This window comes from Tursiops truncatus, chromosome 2, assembly GCF_011762595.2.
Source record: "Tursiops truncatus isolate mTurTru1 chromosome 2, mTurTru1.mat.Y, whole genome shotgun sequence".
Taxonomy (NCBI): Eukaryota; Metazoa; Chordata; class Mammalia; order Artiodactyla; family Delphinidae; genus Tursiops; species Tursiops truncatus.
Genome location: NC_047035.1, coordinates 96,879,574 through 96,902,391, shown reverse-complemented (window position 1 = coordinate 96,902,391; position 22,818 = coordinate 96,879,574). Strand labels below are relative to the sequence as shown.

The following is a 22,818-nucleotide window of genomic DNA, read 5'->3' as shown; positions in this document are numbered from 1 at the left end:
TATCATTAGGGGCATTAAAGGAAATCCCTTGCTGTTTGAGTATCTTACATAGAAAATATAATTAATACATTATTTTGTGATTACATTTTAAATACTTTATACACTCATTAAATGGAACTATAAAAAATAATGGTGAAGATTACATTTACTCACTTATTGACATAAAAAAAATGTTCATGCACATATCGTAAAGTGCAAGCAAGTAGATCAAAACACTATTAATTTTATTAACATGAACTCAGTAATGTAAAGTTATACGGTTATGTTTTGTGTATGGAATGATCATGTTAATGTTTATTCATATAATTAAACATAAATATACACAAATCTATACATTACTTTTTTTAAAACACTATAAAAGCTATTCTACTGTGAAAAGAAAGCAACAGCAAGGCAAGCTAATTATGCCATCATGCAACATTCTGCATTCAAAATACATATGTTGAGAACCATTGATGAATGGAACGAATTAGAAAGGTTATGAATGTACTTACCCACCAAACGCCTGAAGTGCAGAGAACTGGGAAGCATCCAAATCACTGCCACTTACTATTCGAGCCTTAAACGAAAATGGAGAAAAACAAAAACAAAACAAAAGAAAGAGGCTTTTAGCATCCTATAGCTGTGTATACATGAATTTGGAACACGCGTCAACTGCACTAGACACGTAACACCTAGTATGACAGATGCTAAGCAGGGTCAGCTTCAAGTCAAAGCTACTGTGTTTTTGTGAGTGGAGGTTTTGAAATTAGCTGTCAGCATTCAGACAAAAGCACTGGCAGAGTCAAGGAAAATATCATATTCCAAATACTATTTGCCCTTAAAACTTGGTATGTGCAGTGAAGATCATGAATCAGTCAGAGAGATCATGATTCGCCAGACTTAAAAACAGATGCTGAGTTTGACCGTAGCAGACCCCTAGGTTGGCAAGTGTAAGCTAAAGTAAGCGAAGCTGGCAAGGGGTAACCTCTTCATAAATGCAACAGATTGGGGCACACTTAAAGGACAACCAAAGAATGGAAAGCTGGGATAACATGCACAGTTCACAACTAAAACAGAAGAACCAAAACAGGTCTAATATGTCACAAACAAACATGTACAAAAGACAAGATCCCTCACGAGGGAAGAAAAAGTATGATTTAAAACCTTTTCATCCACAGAACTGCTATCTGAAAGAGAATCAGGAAAAGAAGGAATAAATGTTAGATGGAGTACTTTTTAAGAAATCATTTAAACATATACATGAACAAAGTGTTAGTGTTATATAGTTTAAAATCATAAATGAACCACAAGGGAAGAAGGATAGTTGGTCCTCACAATTTAAAGAGCCGGAAAATGTGCCAGAATGCTTGAAAAGTATAAAAGAGTGATTACAGGACTTAACGAAAGACAATGTGTCGTAAAAAGAAAAGAACAGTTTAAGTATCAGAATGCCTAGGCTCCAGTTGGGGCTCTGCCACTTACTAAGCACACTGGGCAAACTACCAAATTCTCTGGAGTCTGGAGGCTAGACCTAACTCTGAAATAAAGTCACTAATACTTTGCTTTTTGCCTCCAAACGTTGTGGAGAGGATCAATTAAGAACAATATATATGAAAGTAAACCCCAGGTGACTATATAAACTAAAGATGTTTTATTGAGGGATTATTTATGGCTTCTCATAGAACTTCAGAACTGAAAGATTAATTAAGTATATTTCATCTTGCAAATAAGAAAACTTGCCTGAAGGGATTAAATGACTTAGGATCCCAAAACTAGTAAATGACAGAGTGGGACACAAATCCCGGGCTTCTGATCCCCCACCTGCTGCCCTTTAGATGCAATGTTTCAGGTGAACTGAACAAAACAGTGAGGGGCGGTTGATCCACAGTTCTCCAGTTCAACTTAAGATAAATCACAAGGTCAACATTTATCACTTTCAACTGCTCATGGGCCCAAGTAGATGAACAATGTACTACTGTTTGTTTGTTGTTGTTTTTTCCTTTTTGAAACTCAAGTCTATATCTGTAAGGGTCATCATAGCATGGTCCATTTCTACCTTACATAGTGTTATTGCTTTTTAGCATAAAGCTGGAGGGATTTCTCTATGAATACAAGTTTGCAGAAAGCTAGAGCTGGCAAGACCTTACAGTTCATGTAGTCCAATCCCCTTATTTTTATAGATGAGCCCCAGAGACAGAAAGATTTCCCTGAGGTCATGTAACTCAATGATGACCTTTATTGATAAAAATCTGAAATATATTTATTTTCCTGACTCATTAAATATGAACCAGTTAACATAACTAAATATTTTTGTGCAATATTTAAGATTTTACAATATCCCAGGGTTCTATCTTTGAATATAAAACAGGGTAAGGCACAATATAGAGTAATAAAGCAAATCTTATTTATGGCCATAAGCATTTTTAAATACTTCACAAAATACAGAAAATAAAATTCAGCACAGTATCAGAAGAATAATATATCACAGCCATGAAGATTTTTTCATAAGCATGATTTAAAATCACTGATGAATTTAACATGACATATTAACTGGTCATAAAATACATATCTGCATTTCAACAGGAACACAGAAGTTATTAGATAAAATTTCAAAATCTTCCAAATAATTTTTAACCTATTTAAAATAGGATTGGAATGAGTTAAGTTTAATATGCTAAAAACATCTTTCAGAATCAACTTAAGTGCAAAATATTAGGGCATCCCTATTATTAAAACCAAAACGAAAATGTTCACTACCGTATTTTAACTTAATTCCAGAAATTCTGACCAATATATTAAAGCAGAAATAAACAACACCAATGTTGAAAGGTAAAATACAGAGTTATTATTTTTCAGGAATTACAGTATTATACCCTGAAAACAAGCCAAACCAAACCACCTGGAAAACTATTAGGATAATAAAATAGGTCGCAAAGTGAATATATAACCAACACATCAAATAACAACATTAAGTTATTTCCTACTAACTAGCAATAACTAGTTTGGAATACAAGGACATTAGATCTCATTTCAAATATCCAGTACTGTGACACAGTCTTCCATTCTAACTGGCTTCTATAGCAACCACTTGACTATATAAAGGTAATCTTACCAAAGTTGTTATTTTTCAGCTGCTAAATGTGGTAATACATTAACTTTTCATTCATTGATTCATTCAATGTTCATTCATTCTTTCACTGAATACATATTTTTATTAATTATCAATGAACCTTTGTTGTTCACTTTGACTCCTTTCTTGTCCCCATTTGAAACCTTTCTGAAATACAAATATGATGTCACTTCCCTTTTTAAAACCCACCAATGTCACCCAATGTCCATTTGAGAAAATTAGATCTATATATACTAGAAATTCATGGCTCACCAGTCCTCATTCACATCCTACACTTTGGCCACAATTAAATTCTTGCCCTTTAGTTTCCATGACATGTCTTTTAAATGTGTACCTTTGCATTTTCAGTTTCCTCCCCCTAAAAGAAGTTATTGCTTTCTTCATCCAGCTAACTGCCTGTCAGCCTCCAAAACTCAGTTGAAGCATAACCCCCTCTCCTGGAATCTTGTCACTTTTCAGGGATTCATGGTATTTATACATGAGCGCTGCACACTGTGTATTCCTCTTGGCTAACCCTCAAAATTTCCCAATTTCCTTATCTGAAATTATTCTAAAAAAGTGTCTCAATGATACTTTATTTAAGCTTTTTGTCAACTTCCATTATATTCCTGAAACACCAGGAGATGACTAATAAATGTTTGCTAAGCAGTGAATATACAACCTTACATAAGCTATACAACTTTACTGAAGTATTTAAAAATCCATATAAAGAAAACTATTATTTCATCTTTCTGTATAGGGAGAATGAATTACTTTCTAACAGATTTATAGATTTAACAGTTAAAATCCTAATGACAAGTTGTTTTAACTTGAAATTATTCTAATTTTAAGTATAACTAGGTCAACAAACAAGTAAAAACACATAAGATTGTTTTAAAGGCGATTAATGAGGGCAGATTACACAGATATTAAAAGTCTATAATAGCTAAAATATTATGGTTGTGGCAAAATAATAGAAGATCAATGAAACATAAGTATACATACTTAGGTATACTCTAAAGTAATATACCCTTATACTTAAGAACTTAGTGAATAAGAAAGGACATATTATTATCAAAGAAAATGAGAAACATTAGTTAATAAGTGATGCTTATGGGGGCAGAGACAAGATGGCAGAGTAGAAGGACTTGAGCTCACCCCCCTCACCAAAACACCAAAATCACAACTGACTGTTGAACAACCATTGACCAAAAAACACTGGAAACTACCAATAAGACAAAGAAGCCAAATGAGACACTAGAAGAAGCACAATCATGATAAAATCAAATCACGTATCTGCCAGGTGGGTGACCCACAAAATGGAAAACAATTATATGACAGAAGTTATCCCAGAGGAGTGAAAGTTCTGATCCCCACATCAGGCACCCCATCATGAGAGTCTTGCCTCAGGAGGAGTCCCCAGAGCATCTGGCTTTGAAGGTCAATGGGGTTCTGATCACAGGAATTCCACAGGAGTGGCAGAAACAGAAACTCCACTCTTGGATGTTGCACACAAGGTCTTGTGCACACCCAGTCGCAGGGGAAAAAGCAATGACCTCATAAAAGCCTGCGCCAGACCTACTTGCAGGTATTGGAAGGTCTCCTGCAGAGGCAGGGGGAGGCTGTGGCTCACTGCAGGGGAAAAGATAATGGAGGCTGTAGTTCTAGAGAATACTCATTGGCAAGAGCCCTCCCGTAGGTCACCATTTTCCCACAAGACCTGGCACCACCCAATGGCCTGTACACTCCACTGCTGAAACACCTCAGGCCAAACCACCAACAGGGTGGGAACACAGCCCCACCCATCTGCAGACAGGCTACCTAAAGTCTTCCTGAGCCCACATCTTCCCAATGAACACACCCCTTCACATGGCCCTGCCCACCAGAGGGACAAGACCAAGCTCTAGTAACCAGTGGGCAAGAACCAGTCCCTCCCACCAGAAAGCTGGCATAAGCCCCTTAGACCAGCATTATCCATCAGGGGACAGACAGCAGAAGCAAGAAGAACTAAAACCCTGCCTCCTGAGGAACAGAAACAGCAAACACAGAAAGTTAGACAAAATGAGACAGCAGAGGAATGTGTCCCAGATGAAGGAACAAAATAAAACCCCAGAAGAACTACTAAGTGAACGGGAGGTAGGTAATCTACCTGAAAAAGAATTCAGAGTAATGATAGTAAAGATGATCTAAAATCTTGGAAAAAGAATGGAGGAACAGACAGAGAAGATAGAAGAAATGTTTAAAAAAGAGCAAGAAGATCTACAGAACAAACAGAGATGAACACTACAATAACTGGAATAAAAATACACCAGAAAGAATCAGTATCAGAATACATGAATCACAAGAATGAATAAGTGAACTGGAAGACAGAATGGTGGAGATCACTGCTGCAGAACAGAATAAAGAAAAAAGAATGAAAAGAAATGAGGACAGTCTAAGAGACCTCTGGGACAACATTAAACACACCAATATTCTCAGTATGGACGTCCTAGAAGGAGAAGTCAGACAGAAAGGATCTGAGAAAATATATGAAGAGTTAATAGCTGAAAACTCCCCTATCATGGGAAACGAAGCAGTCATCCAAGTTCCAGGAAATGCAGAGAGTCCCAGGCAGGAAAACCCCAAGGAGGAACATGCCGAGAGACACAGTAATCAAGTTGACAAAAATTAAAAACAAAGAAAATATTAAAAGCAACAAGGGAAAAGCAAAAATAACATACAGGGAATTCCCAAAAGGTTATCAGCTGATTTTTCAGCAGAAACTCTACAGGCCAGAAGGGAATGGCAAAATGTATGTAAAGTGATGAAAGGGAAGAACCTACAACCAAGAATACTCTACCTAAAGTAATGCTCTCATTCACATGTGATGGAGAGATCAAAAGCTTTATAGACAAGAAAAAGCTAAGAGAATTCAGCACCACCAGAATAGCTTTGCAACAAATACTAAAGGAACTTCTCTAGGTGCAAAAGAAAAAGCCACAACTAGAAACAAGAAAATAATGAATGGAAAAGCTCACCAGTAAAGGCAAACAAGAGTAAAGGTAGGAAGTCATCCACACACAAATATGAAGTCAAAACCAGCAACTGTGAGAAGAGGAGAGTATAAATGCAGGACATTGGAAATGCATTTGAAATTAAAGGACCAGCAACTTAAAAAAATCTTGTTTGTATACAGACTGCTATATCAAAACCTCATGGTAGCCACAAAAACTACAATAGATACACAAAAAATAAAAAGGAATCCAAACACAACACTAATGTTAGTCATCAAAACACAACAGAAGGGAAGAGAAAGGGAAAGAAAAAGACCTACAAAAACAAAACCAAAACTATAACAAAATGGCAATAAGAACATACATATCAATAATTACCTTAAACATATATGGTTTAATGTTCCAACCAAAAGACAAAGACTGGCTGAATGTATACAAAAATAAGACCCATATATGTGCTGTCTACAAGAGACCCACTTCAGATCTAGGGACATATACCAACTGAAAGTGAAGGGATGGAATAAGGTATTCTATGTAAATGGAAATCAAAAGGAAGCTGGACTAGCAATACTCATATCATACAAAACAGACTTTAAAATAAAGACTGTTACAAAAGACAAAGAAGGACACTTCATAATGATCAAGGCAACAATCCAAGAAGAAGATATAATAATTGTAAAAATATATGTACCCAACATGGGAGCACCACAATATATAAGGAAAAAACTAACAGCCATAAAAGGAGAAATCTACAGTAACACATTAATAGTGGGGGACTTTAACACCCCACTTTCATCAATAGACAGATCATACAGGGAGAAAGTCAAAAAGGAAACACAGGCCTTAAATGACACATTAGACCAGATAGACTTAATTGATATTTATAAAGCATTCCATCCAAAAGCAGCAGAATACACATTCTCCCTACTGCACATGGAACATTCTCCAGACCTTACCACATGCTGGCCAAGAAAATCAAGCCTAAGTAAATTTAATAAAATTGAAATCATATCAAGCATCTATTCTGACCACAATGCAATGAGATTAGAAATCAACTACAAAAAAAAACTGGAAAAAAACACAAACACATGGAGGCTAAACAAACAACCAATTGATCATTGAAGAAATCAAAAAAGAAATTAAAAAATACCTGGAGAAAAATGAAAATGAAAACATGACGATTCAAAACCTATGGGGTTCAGCAAAAGCAGTTCTAAGAGGGAAGTCCATAGCAATTCAAGCTCACCTCGAGAAACAAGAAAAATCTCAAATAAATAACCTAAATTTACACCTAAAGCAACTAGAAAAAGAACAACAAAATACAAAGCTAGTAGAACAAAAGAAATCATAAAGATCAGAGCACAAAAAATTGAAATAGTGAAGAACAATAGAAAAGATCAATAAAACTAAAACCTGGTTCTCTGAAAAGATAAACAAAATTGATAAACCTTAAGTCAGGCTCAACAAGAAAAACTCGGAGATAGAGGGCTCAAATCCAAAAAATTAGAAATGAAAAAGGAGAAGTTCCAATGGACACAAAGGATAATAAGAGAATACTACAAGTAACTATATGCCAATGAAAGGAACAACCTAGAAGAAGTGGACAAATTCCTGGAAAGATACAGTCTCCCAAGACTGAATCAGGGAGACATAGAAAATATGAACATGCCAATCACAAGTACTGAAATTGAAACTGTGATGAAAAAACTCACAACAAACAAAAGTCCAGGACCAGATGGTTTCACAGGCAAATTCTCTCAGACATTTAGAGAAGAGTTAATGCCTATCCTTCTCAAACTATTCCAAAGAATTGCACAGGAAGGAATATTCCCAAACTCATTCTATGAGGCCACCATCCCCCTGATACCAAAACCAGACAAAGGTACCACAAAAAAGAAAATTACAGGCCAATATTACTGATGAACATCAATGCAAAAATCCTCAACAAAATACTAGTAAACCAAATGCAACAATACATTAAAAGGATCATACACTACGAATAAGTTTGATTTATCCCAGGGATGCAAGGATTTTTTTAATATCCATAAATGAATCAGTGTGATACAACACATTAACAAATTAAAGAATAAAAATCATATGATCATCTCAATAGATGCAGAGAAAGCTTTTGACAAAATTCAGCACTCATTTATGATGAAAACTCTCCAGAAACTACATATAGAGGGAACATACCTCAACATAATAAAGCCCATATATGACAAACCTACAGCTAACATCATACTCAATGGTGAAAGGCTGAAAGCATTTCCTCTAAGATCAGGAACAAGACAGTGATATACACTCTTGCCACCTTTATTCAACATAGTTTTGGAAGTACTAGCCATGCCAATCAGAGAAGAAAAAGAAATAAAAGGAATCCAAATTGGAAAAGAAATATAACTGTCACTGTTTGCAGATGACATGATACTATATATATATAATCGTAAAGATGCCACCAGGAAACTACTAGAGCTAATCAATGAATTTGGTAAAGTTGCAGGATATAAAATGAATACACAGAAATCTGTTGCATTGCTATACACTAACAATGAAAGATCAGAAAGAGAAATTAAAGAAACAACCCCATTCACCATCACATTAAAAAGAATAAAATACCTACGAATAAACCTACCTAAGGAGGGAAAAGATCTGTACTCTGAAAACTATAAGATGCTGAAGAAAAAAATCAAAGATGACACAAACAAATGGAAAGATATACCATGACCGTGGATTGAAAGAATCAATATTGTCAAAATGACTATACTACCCAAGGCAATCTACAGATTCAATGCAATCTCTATCAAATTATCAATGGCACTTTTCACAGAACTAGAAAAATCGTAAAATTTGTACAGAGACACAGACACAAAAGGCCCTGAATAGCAAAAGCAATCTTGACAAAGAAAAATGGAGCTGGAGGAATCAGGCACCTTGACTTCAGACTATACTACAGTCATCGAAACAGTATGGTACTGGCACAAAAAAACAGAAATACAGTTCAATGGAAGAGGATAGAAAGCCCAGAAATTAAACCATGCACTATGGTCAATTAATCTACAACAAAGGAGGCAAGACTATACAATGGAGAAAAGACAGTCTCTTCAATAAATGGTGCTGGGAAAACTGGACAGCTACATTTAAAAAAATGAAATTAGAATATTCTCTAACCACACACACGAAAATAAACTCAAAATGGATTAAAGACCTAAGTGTAAGACTGCATACTATAAAACTCTTAGAAGAAAACATAGGCAGAACACTCTTTGACATAAATTGCACCAAGATCTTTTTTGATCTGTCTCCTCGAGTAATGAAAATAAAAACAAAAATAAACAAATGGGACCTAATTAAACTTAAAAGTTTTTGTACAGGAAAGGAAACCATAAACAAAATGAAAAGATAACCCACAGAATGGGAGAAAATATTTGCAAACAATGAGAGGGACAAGGTATTAATCTCCAAAAGTTACAAGCAGCTCATGCAGCTCATTATCAAAAAAAAAAAAAAGAAAAAGAAAAAGTAAAGAAAAATCCAATCTAAAACTGGGCAGAGGACCTAAACAGACATTTCTCCAAAGAAGACAGGCAGATGGTCAACAGGCACATGAAAAGATTCTCAACGTTGCTAACTATTAGAGAAATGCAAGTCAATACTACAATGAGATATGTAACATTTAACACCAGTCAGCATGGCCATCATCAAAAACTCTACAAACAATAAATGCTGAAGAGCATGTGGAGAAAAGGGAAACCTCCTACACTGTTAGTGGGAATGTAGATTAGTGCAGCCACTGTGGAGAACGGAAGGGAGGTTCCTTAAGAAACTAAAAACAGAGCTACTACATAACCCAGCAATCCCACTCCTGGGCATGTATACAGAGAAAAACATGGTTCAAAAGGATACATACACCCCAATGTTCACTGCAACATTTTTTTTAGAATAGCCAAGACATGGAAACAACCTAAACAACCTAAATGTCCATCAACAGGTGAATGGATAAAGATGTGGTACATATATACAATGGACTATCACTCAGCCATTAAAAAGTGTGAAATAATACCTTTTGCAGCAATATGGATGGACCTGGAGATTATCATACTAACAGAGAAAGACAAATATCATATGATATTTCTTATATGAAGAATATAAAAAAATGATACAACTGAACTTATTTACAGAACAGAAACAGACTCACAGACTTAGAAAACAAACTTATGGTTACCAAAGGGGAAAGGTGGGGGTAGGGATAAATTGGGAGTTTGGGATTCACAAATACACACTACTATATTTAAAATAGATAACCAACAAGGACCTGGTTTATAGCAGAGGGATCTCTGCTCAATATTCTGTAATAACCTAAATGGAAAAAGAATTTGAAAAAGAATAGATATATGTATAACTGAATCACTTTGCTGTACACCTGAAACTAACACAACATTGAAATCAAATATATTCCAATATGAAATAAAAATTATAAATAAAATGTTACTTAGAACATTGGGTAAATATTTCTAATACTCATTTGTATCTCATACATATATCATGAAGTTCCAGATGTATTATTAAATTTAAAGTAATTCAAATTCAAGTAAGACAAAGTAAAAATAAAAATGTATATTTATTAAGCCTATGGAATAAGAAGATATGCTCAAACTTAGAGGTAAAAGAATACAACAAGGAGAAACGTTTGATAAATTTATATTCATTTACTATTTTTGTATACAAAAACAAGAAAATAAAAATATTTTTTGCTGAATACATGTATCTTAATATGTTCAATGTATAAAGAACTCTCACATGTCTATAAAAAGTGACACTAATACCCCAATAGATACACGGTCAAGAATGTGACTAGATAATTCACAAATTAGAATGCAATAGTCAATAAGCATGAAAAATTAACCAGTTTATTAAAACTATGCCTAACCATGATTATAAAATTAGCAAAGTTAAGAATAATGATATTAATTTCACTGATATTGAAAATAATTACCAAGGTCTTTGAGGATATCAAGAATCAGGCACTCTGATATAGGGTTGGTAACAGTGAAAATTATATTTGTCAGAAACCTTTTAGTGATATCTAGCGATAAACTTTGTTCTTATGGGTAAATTCCCTTTTTGGAAGTTGATGCTAAGGAAATTAAATTTGTTATGGACTGAATTGTGTCCCCCTTAATCCATATGCCAAAGTCTTAACTCCCAGTACCTCAGAATATAGCCTTGTTTGGGAGTAGAGTTCTTGCAGGTATAATTAAATGAGGTCATACTGGAGTAGGGTGATCCACAATCCAGTATGACTGATGTCCTTATAAGAAGGAGAAATTTGGAGACAGATAAACACACCCAAGAAAAACATCACATAAAAATCAGAGTTATACTGCGAAGCCTAAGACCTACCTACCAAAAGTCACAAGAGAGGCCTGACAGATCCATCCCTAGAGCCTTCAGAGGGAGCACTGCCTTGTCAATACACCTGGATCTAGCCTCCAGAACTATGAGACAATTTCTCTTGTTCTCAGTCACTCAGTTCATGGTGCTTTGTTACAAGAGCCCTAGCAAACTAAAATAATTTTAAATACTGAAGAAAATCTATGTGTGAGGATCTGCATTGTTTCATTATTTACAACAACAAAAAAAAACTGGACAAACAAACACAGCCAAGTATAGAAGTGTGGGTTGAAAATTATGTTCTATGACCTAGATGCAATAATTTGCTATCATTAAAATAAATGCATTTAAAGACTATATAAAGACATAGGAAATATTATGTATATTATATATATGATATATATGTATACATTTATATTATACATGTTACATATGTATGTAATCAATATACACATTCTCACGATGGCTTTGTTCCTTGATGAATTGCCTTTTACTCTACATGTAGCTATTTTGCTTAGTTGAATTCTGGTTAAAATTCTAATTACATGCTGGATACTCCCCATAATGCTTCTCCTAATGCTCCTTGTCTTAGAAGTCCTATCATCTCACATCAAGGTCATTTTGCAGTTCAATGACTTGATATCTTTAATATAGACCCATGGTGCCTCCATGTACTTATAGTGAAACCTCCTCTATAAATGGGATTACAGTGAATTTCTGTGACTGTATGCTTCTTAATGTCTCAAAATAACATAGTTAATTTTTTTAAACATAATATTTATCAGGTGAACATCATTATTCTAATCAACCATGCTGCATGGGAACCTAGGAAACTAAAATCTTTAGCATGTAGGAGTGCACATGATGTAAGTTTAATAAGCCCATCAGAAGTTCTTGTGTGAGCATCCCTGAGAAGGAAATCTGAATGTGATTTAGGCAACATGTGACCACCTTTGCCCTCAGTTTTCCCTCATATAAGTGAACTAAGGTTTGACTAGCATGTATCTGAAACCTCTAACTCTAAATTTCATGCTTTTGTTTGCATATGTATAATAAAACTTCACTATAACAAAGTGTATTTACTCACAAGCTACCACAAAAATATTTAAAATTAGTACCTAATGCTTAAATGAGTTATTTATAATCATTTCACATTCTCCTAAGATAAAAGTAAAAATTGTTTCCGCTCTTGATATTTTACCCATAACACCACACCTTTGGAAGGAAATTTGGTAGAAGAGACCTCTAAGTTTGTAAAGAATCTGAGTTCTAGAGTCATACCTGGCTTAGGAGTTTCATTAAACTTCTTTGCTCTATGGTTCTTCAGTGATAATATATAGCTTCCACTGGTAGTAATATTTCAGTATGTGCTTTGGAAGTATGTTTGCTTTACTTACCAGGACATCAAAGTATCTATCACTTTTACAACATGTACAATATATGCCTGAGAATCATGAAATGGGAGCTGAAGACAATTCAGAGAAAACGTTATAATGTTATCAGAGTACTGCTGAGTTGCCATTAACATTTACAGAGTACCTTCTATGTGCTACATAATCTGCAAAGCACATTATCTACTCTTTTATTGAATGCTTTGAACTGTCTTATAATGTATCAATATTTCTTAGATGCTGCCAGGGCAAAGGAAACGCTGTGAGCATGGCTCACATTTCAGTTCTAATGCTGGATGCAATAGGGTGGGTGCTAACTGAAAGATTAATGCTTATTAACTCATCTTACACTTTTGTTCAAGGAGGTAACCTGAAAAATTGAGTCAAAAATATGAAAGATATGATATGGGAGCAAGAAAAGAAATCTCTCTCTCCAGCCAGAGAGGATAAGGGGTTTAGAAAGAATAGATTATTTATGAGTGGGTCTTTGTCAAATGAAGGCATTCTTGGCAGAGGGAAAGTAATTGTAAAAGGTACTGAAGCTTGAAAGAGTATAGTGTGTTAGGAACTAAAACAAGGGAATGTGAGAGTAAATACTAAGAAATAAAAGGTAGATAAATGGAGCTCATAGTATGAAAATCTTCACATATCTTATTAAGGAATTTATACCCTAATTGCAATTTGAAACCACAAATAGCTAGACAGTGACATATAACATGAACAGAATTTTATTTTCTGTTTAAAAAAATCCAAACCAGTCCCCTGGACAAGGCAGAACAAGACGATATGGAATGGTCTGCTAATTGATCCACATATACCACAATTTTACACAGATACACAAATGGTAAGTAAAGTAATTTTTAAAACTTTAAAGCATATCTAAACTCAAAAAGAAGAACAATCTCCCAATATGTACAAATGAAGTAGAAATTCAGGACTAACTATGAATGAAATAAAACCCAAAATTGCTTACAGGGGTATTGCAGGGGTATTCATTCATTCAGCAAATATTGATCAAGAGCTCCCTAGGTGCTAAGCACTGTGCTAGGGACTAAGGATACCAAACTTGAAAATAAAGATAAAATTACATAAGCAGTGGTGATATTTAACGTTAAGTCTGCATCACGGAATCTGCACAAGCAAAGCTAAAAATCTTCTTGAAGCTACCTGGGTAAATCAGGAAGTCAAAACCGTATACACACACTCATACAATATAAACGAATGAGATAAAAATTATCTATGGCAATGGAGAAACAAGGAAGTTTTCCATCCACTTAAAGACATAAACAAAAAAAAATTTACAAAGGAAAACCTGAATCTCAGGTCTGTACCAAATGCGGTTTCACAGTTCACATCAAAATTAAATACATTTATTCTTTTCACATAAAATACTAATAAAAATTGACAATGCACCTTGCCACAAAAGAAACCTCAACATATTCCATGAAAGTGTTATCCTAAAGACCAATTACATAAGAAATCAACAATGGGTCAGTGATTTAAAAAAACAACAAACCCTCCATTTTGAAACTCATTAACACTTCCCCTTAAGATTTACAGAGGATAAAAAAAATGGTGTAAATCATGAAATGTGAATAGCTAAACTAAAATTAAGCATATACAGAGACACACATATATATATATTTGTGGGATAACTGTGGTATGATAGAGTTGCAGACTTAAATGTTTTAAGCAAATAAAAAAATTAAAACAAAGTAAAAATGCAACTCAAGAAGCTAAAAAGAATTATAGCATAAGCCAAAGCAAGTAAAAAATCAGAACAGTAAAGAGTGGAAATAATGATGTAAAATTATTTTTTGAAAAAAAAAAGGTATGAAAAAAGATGTTTTAAAAAACTTTAATAAAAGTATAGAGAATCTTGCAGCTTATGGAAGGAAAATCACATTCACAGGAAGGCACACAAAATGAAAAAGCACAGGACTATGTACCAGATGAAGGAACAAGATAAAATCCCAGAAAAACAACTACATGAAGTAGAGATAGGAAACCTTCCAGAAAAAGACTTCAGAATAATTACAGTGAAGATGATCCAGGACCTTGGAAAAAGAATGGAAACAAAGATTGAGAAGATGCATGAAAGTTTAACAAAGACCTAGAAGAATCAAAGAACAAACAGAGATGAACAATACAATAATGGAAATGAAAAATACACTAGAAGGAATCAATAGCAGAATACCTGACGCAGAAGAACAGATAAACAACCTGGAAGACAGAATGGTGGAAATCACTGCTGCGAAACAGAAAAAAGAAAACAGAAAGAAAAGAGATGAAGACAGTCTAAGACACCTCTGGGACAACATTAAACACACCAATGTTCACATTATAGGGGTCCCAGGAGGAGAAGAGAGAAAGGACCCGGGAAAATATTTGAAGAGATTATAGTTGAAAACTTCCCTAGCATAGGAAAGGAAATAGCCACCCAAGTCCAGGAAGTGCAGAGTCCCAGACAGGATAAACCCAAGGAGAAACATGCCGGAACACACAGTAATCAAATTGACAAGAATTAAAGACAAAGAAAAATTATTAAAAGAAACAAGGGAAAAATGACAAATAAGATACAAGGAAATTCCCATAAGGTTAACAGCTGATTTCTCAGCAGAAACTGTACAGGCCAGAGGAAGTGGCATGATATATCTAAAGAGATGAAAGGGAAGAACCTACAACCAAGATTACTCTACCCAGCAAGGGTCTCATTCAGATTCGACAGAGAAATCCAAAGCTTTACAGACAAGCAAAAACTAAGAGAATTCAGCATCACAAAATCAGCTCTACAACAAAGGATAAAGGAACTTCTCTAAGTGGGAAACGCAAGAGAAGAAAAGGACCTACAAAAACAAACCGAAAACAATTAAGAAAATGGTAATAGGAACATACATATTGATAATTACCTTAAATGTGAATGGATTAAATACTCCAACCAAAAGACACAGGCTTGCTGAACGGATGCAAAAACAAGACCCATATATATGCTGTCTACAAGAGACCCACTTCAGACCTAGGGACACATACAGATGGAAGGTGGGGGGATGGAAAAAGATATTCCATGCAAAGGAAAATTGAAAGAAAACTGGAATAGCAACACTCTTATCAAATAAAATAGACTTTAAAATAAAGAATGTTACAACAGACAAGGAAGGACACTACATAATGATTAAGGAATAAATCCAAGAGGAAGATATAACAATTATAAATATATATGCACCCGACATAGAAGCACTTCAATACATAAAGCAAATGCTAGCAACTATACAAGAGGAAATCAACAGTAACACAATAGTGGGAGACTTTTACACCTCACTTACAACAATGGACAGATCATCACGACAGAAAAGTAATAAGGAAACACAAGCTTTAAATGACACAATAGACCATATAGACTTAATTGGTATTTATAGGACATTCCATCCGAACACAGATTACACTTTCTGCTCAAGTACACATGGAAAACTCGCCAGGATAGAGCACATCTTGGATCACAAATCAAGCCTCAGTAAATTTAAGAAAACTGAAATGATCTTAAGTATCTTTTCTGACCACAACACTATGAGATTAGAAATAAATTACAGGGGAAAAAACGTAAAAAACACAAACACATGGAAGCTAAACAATATGTTGCTAAATTACCAAAAGATCACTGAAGAAATCAAAGAGGAAATCAGAAAATACCCAGAGACAAATGACAAGGAAAACATGATGATCCAAAACCTATATCGCTTCTCGGCCTTTTGGCTAAAATCAACTGTAGTACCAAAACCTATGGGATGCAGCAAAAAGCAGTTCTAAGAGGGAAACTTATAACACTACAATCCTATCTCATAAAACAAGAATAATCTCAAATAAACAATCTAATCTTACACCTAAAGGAAATAAGAAGAACAAACAAAACCTTAAGTTAGTAGAAGGAAAGAAATCGTAAGGTTCAGAGCAGAAATAAATGTTAATAGAAAAAAAGAAAACAATAGCAAGTATCAATAAAACTAAAAGCTGGTTCTTTGAGATGATAAACAAAATTGATGAACCTTTAGTGAGACACATCAAGAAAAAGAGGGAAATCGATACAGCCACTATGGAGAACAGTAGGGAGGTTCCTTAAAAAACTAAAAATACAACTACCATATGACCCAGCAATCCCACTACTGGGCATATACCCCGAGAAAACCATAATTCAAAAACAGTCATGTAACACAATGTCCACTGAAGCTCTATTTACAAAAGCCAGGACCTGGAAGCAACCTAAGTGTCCATCGACAGATGAATGGTTAAAGAAGATGTGGCACATATATACAATGGAATATTACTCAGCCATAAAAATAAACAAAATTGAGGTGGATGGACCTAGAGTCTGTCATACAAAGTGAAGTAAGTCAGAAAGAGAAAAACAAATACTGTATGCTAACACATATATATGGAATGAAAAAAAATGGTCATGAAGAACCTCAAGGCAGTACAGGAATAAAGATACAGACCTACTAGAGAATGGACTTCAGGACACGAGGAGTGGGTAGACTAAGCTGGGGCAAACTGAGAGAGTGGTATGGACATACATACACTACCAAACGTAAAACAGATAGCTAGTAGGAAGCAGCCACATAGCACAGGGAGATCAGCTCGGTGCTTTGTGACCACCTAGAGGGGTGGGATAGGGAGGGTGGGAGGGAGGGTGATGCAAGAGGAAAGATATATGGGGATATATGTTTATGTACAGCTGATTCACGTTGTTATACAGCAGAAGGTAACACACCACTGTGAAGCAATTATACTCCAATAAACATGGTAAAAAAAGACCACTCACCACAAAAAAAAAAAAAAGGAAAAAGAGGGAGATTACTCAAATCAATAAAATTAGAAATGAAAAAAGGAGAAGTTACAATGGATACCACAGAAATATAAAGCATCATAGGAGATTACTACAAGCAACTCTATGCCAATAAAATGGATAAACTGGAAGAAATGGACAAAGTCTAAGAAAGGTATAACCTTCCAAGACCGAACCAAGAAGAAACAGAAAATATGCACTAGACCAATCACAAGTAATGAAACTGAAACTGTGATTTAAAATCTTCCAACAAACCAAAGTCCAGACGGCTTCACAAGGGAATTTTATCAAACATTTAGAGAAGTACTAATAACCATCTTTCTCAATCTCTTCCAAAAAATTGCAGAGGAACACTCCCAAACTCATTCTACGAGTCCATCATCACCCTGATACCAAAACCAGACAAAGACTACAAAAAAAGAAAGTTACTGACCAGTACCACTGATGAAAACAGATGCAAAAATCCTCAACAAAATACTAGCAAACAGAATCCAGCAACACATTAAAAGGATCATAAAACATGATCAAGGGGGATTTATCCCAGGGATGCAAGGATTCTTGAGTATATGCAAATCAATCAATGTGATACACCATATTCACAAATTGAAGAATAAATACCATGTGATCATCTCAATAGATGCAGAAAAAGCTTTTGACAAAATTCAAAATACATTTATGATTTAAAAAAACCTCTCCAGAAAGTGGGCACAGCAGGAACCTATGTCTAATACTAAAGGCCATGTACAACAAACCCACAGCAAACATAATTCTCAATGGTGAACAACTGAAAGCATTTCCGCTAAGATCAGGAACACAACAAGGATGTCCACTCTTGCCACTATCATTGAACATAGTTTTATAACTCCTAGCCATGACAATCAGAGAAGAAAAGGAAATAAAAGAAATACAAATTGGAAAAGAAGGAGTAAAACTGTCACTGTTTGCAGATGACATGACACGATACATAGATAATCCTAATGATGTCACCAGAAAACTACTATAGCTAATCAATCAATTTGGTAAAGTCGCAGGATACAAAATTAATGCACAGAAATCTCTTGCATTCCTATACACTAACGAGAGATCAGAAAGAGAAATTAAGGAAACAATCACATTCACCATTGCAACAAAAAGAATGAAATACCAAGGAATAAACCTACCTAACGAGGTAAAAGACCTGTACTCAGAAAACTGTAAGACACTGATGAATAACAGTGGTGAGAGTGGGCAACCTTGTCTTCTTCCTGATCTTAGTGGAAATGGTTTCAGTTTTTCACCATTGAGGACAATGTTGGCTGTGGGTTTCTCATATATGGCCTTTATTATGTTGAGAAAAGTTCCCTCTATGCCTACTTTCTGCAGGGTTTTTAATCATAAATGGTGTTGAATTTTGTTGAAAGCTTTCTCTGCATCTATTGAGACGATCATATGGTTTTTCTCCTTCAGTTGGTTAATATGGTGTACCATGTTGATTGATTTGTGTATATTGAAGAATCCTTGCATTCCTGGGATAAACCCCACTTGATCATGGTGTATGATCCGTTTAATGTGCTGTTGGATTCTGTTTGCTAGTATTTTGTTGAGGATTTATGCATTTCAGTTCATCAGTGATATTGGCCTGTAGTTTTCTTTCTTTGTGACATCCTTGTCTGGTTTTGGTATCAGGGTGATGGTGGCCTCGTAGAATGAGTTTGGGAGTTTGGGAGTGTTCCACCCTCTGCTATATTTTGGAAGAGTTTGAAAAGGATAGGTGTTAGCTCTTCTCTAAATGTCTGATAGAATTAGCCTGTGAAGCCATCTGGTCCTGGGCTTTTGTTTGTTGGAAGATTTTTAATCACAGTTTCAATTTCAGTGCTTGTGATTGGCCTGCTCATATTTTCTATTTCTTCCTGGTTCACTTTCAGCAGGTTGTGCATTTCTAAGAATTTGTCCATTTCTTCCAGGTTGTCCATTTTATTGGCATAGAGTTGCTTGTAGTAATCTCTCATGATTCTTTGTATTTCTGCAGCGTCAGTTGTTACTGCTCCTTTTTCATTTCTAAATCTACTGATTTGAGTGTTCTCCCTTTTTTTCTTGATGAGTCAGGCTAATGGTTTATCAACTTTGCTTATCTTCTCAAAAAACCAGCTTTTAGTTTTATTGATCTTTGCTATCGTTTCCTTCGTTTTTCATTTATCTTTGATCTGATTCTTATGATTTATTTCCTTCAGCTAACTTTAGGGTATTTTGTTCTTCTTTCTCTAATTGCTTTAGGAGCAAGTTTAGGTTCTTTATTTGAGATGTTTCCTATTTCTTAAGGTTGGATTGTATTGCTAAAAACTTCCCTCTTAGAACTGCTTTTCCTGCATCCCATAGTTTTGGGTCATCGTGTCTCCAATGTCATTTGTTTCTAATTTTTATTTTGATTTCTCCTTTGATTTCTTCAGTGATTACTGAAGAAATTATTAAGTAGTGTGTTAAGTAGTAGTGTGTTAAGTACTACTATTAAGTAGTGTGTTGTTTAGCCTCCATGTGTTTGCATTTTTTACAGATCTTTTCCTGTAATTGATATCTACTCTCATATTGTTGTGGTCGGAAAAGATACTTGATATGATTTCAATTTTCTTAAATTTGCCAAGTTTTGGAAGTTTTAGCCACAGCAATCACAGAAGAAAAAGAAATAAAAGGAATCCAAAATGGAAAAGAAGAAGTAAAGCTGTCACCATTTGCAGATGACATGATACTATAGAGAATCCTAAAGATGCTACCAGAAAACTACTAGAGCTAATCAATGAATTTGGTAAAGTAGCAGGATACAAAATTAATGCACAGAAATCTCTTGCATTCCTATACACTAATGATGAAAAATCTAAAAGTGAAATTAAGAAAACACTCCCATTTACCATAGCAAGAAAAAGAATAAAATATCTAGGAATAAACCTACCTAAGGGGACAAAAGACCTGAATGCAGAAAATTACAAGACACTGATGAAAGAAATCAAAGATGATAAAATAGATGCAGAGATATACCATGTTCTTGGATTGGAAGAATCAACATTGTGAAGATGACTCTACTACCCAAAGAAATCTACAGATTCAATGCAATCCCTATCAAACTACCACTGGCACTTTTCACAGAATTAGAACAAAAAATTTCACAATTTCTATGGAAACACAAAAGACCCCGAATAGCCAAAGCAAACTTGAGAATGACATATGGAGCTGGAGGAATCAGTTCCCTCACTTCAGACTATACTACAAAGTTACAGTAATCAAGACAGTATGGTACCGGCACAAAAACAGAAAGACAGATCAATGGAACAGGATAGAAAACCCACGCACATATGGTCACCTTATCTTTGATAAAGGAGGCAAGAATATACAGAGGAGAAAAGACAGCCTCTTCAATAAGCGGTGCTGGGAAAAATGGACAGGTACAGGTAAAAATATGAAATTAGAACACTCCCTAACACCATACACAAAAATGAACTCAGAATGGATTAAAGACCTAAATGTAAGGCCAGAAGTTATCAAACTCTTAGAGGAAAACATAGGCAGAACACTCTATGACATAAATCACAGCAAGATCCTTTTTGACCCACCTCCGAGAGAAATGGAAATAAAAACAAAAATAAACAAATGGGACCTAATGAAATTTCAAAGCTTTTGCACAGCAAAGGAAACCATAAACAAGACCAAAAGACAATCCTCAGAATGGGAGAAAATATTTGCAAACGAAGCAACTGACAAATGATTAATCTCCAAAACTTACAAGCAGCTCATGCAGCTCAGTAACAAAAAAACAAACAACCCAATCCAAAAATGGGCAAAAGACCTAAATAGACATTTTTCCAAAGAAGATACACAGATTGCCAACAAACACATGAAAGAATGTTCAACATCGTTAATCATTAGAGAAATGCAAATCAAAACTACAATGAGGTATCACCTCACAGCTATCAGAATGGCCATCATCAAAAAATCTAGAAACAGTAAATGCTGGAGAGGGTGTGGAGAAGAGGGAACCCTCTTACACTGTTTGTGCGAATGTAAATTGATACAGCCACTATGGAGAACAGTATGGAGGTTCCTTAAAAAACTAAAAATAAAAAAAAAATAAAAGAAAAAAAACTAAAAATAGAACTACCATACGACCCAGCAATCCCACTACTGGGCATATACCCTGAGAAAACCATAATTCAAAAAGAGTCATGTACCAAAATGTTCACTGCAGGTCTATTTACAATAGCCAGGACATGGAAGCAACCTAAATGTCCATTAACAGATGAATGGATAAAGAAGATGTGGCACATATATACAATGGAATATTACTCAGCCATAATAAGAAATGAAATTATTTGTAGTGAGGTGGATGGACCTAGAGTCTGTCATACAGAGTGAAAAAAGTCAGAAAGAGAAAAACAAATACCATATGCTAACACATATATATGGAATCTAAGGGGAAAAAAAAAGGTCATGAAGAACCTCGGGGTAAGATGGGACTAAAGACACAGACCTACTAGAGAATGGACTTGAAGATATGGGGAGGGGGAAGGGTAAGCTGTGACAAAGTGAGAGACTGGCATGGACATATATACACTACCAAACGTAAACTAGCTAGCTAGTGGGAAGCAGCCGCATAGCACAGGGAGATCAGCTTGGTGCTTTGTGACCACCTGGAGGGGTGGGATAGGGAGGGTGGGAGGGAGGGAGACGCAACACGGAAGAGATATGGGAACATATGTATATGTATAACTGATTCATTTTGTTATAAAGCAGAAACTAACACACCATTGTAAAGCAATTATACTCCAATAAAGATGTAAAAAAATTTTAAAAAGCTATGAAAATTGGTACAGTGTAATACTGTCACAAAACATTTAAAAAACATTGGAATCCGAGAGCTCCAAAATACACAAATACACATATACATGCAGACTTATATATAAAAGAAATAGCAGTGCAAAACCAGGAGGAATTAATGAAGTTGCCATAAGTGGTTTTCCACAAAGAGCAATCACATTCCTTGACTTCAGACTATACTACAAAGCAATGTTTCCTACAGGAAAACATAGGCAGAACACTCTTTGACATAAACTGTAGCAGTATCTTTTTGGATCCATCTCCTAAAGTAAA

General features: G+C 35.0%; 1 protein-coding gene across 1 annotated transcript in view; it reads right to left on the bottom strand.

Moving 5' to 3' along the window:
* Positions 1–428: 428 nt before the first annotated feature.
* Positions 429–22,818, bottom strand: part of LOC101333605 (protein unc-13 homolog C-like) — a 332,514-nt gene continuing 310,124 nt past the window's right edge. The window contains exon 15 of the mRNA XM_073801032.1: positions 429–559. Coding sequence (XP_073657133.1) covers positions 537–559 — 23 coding nt within the window. The 3' untranslated portion in view covers positions 429–536. The remainder of the gene's footprint in view (positions 560–22,818) is intronic.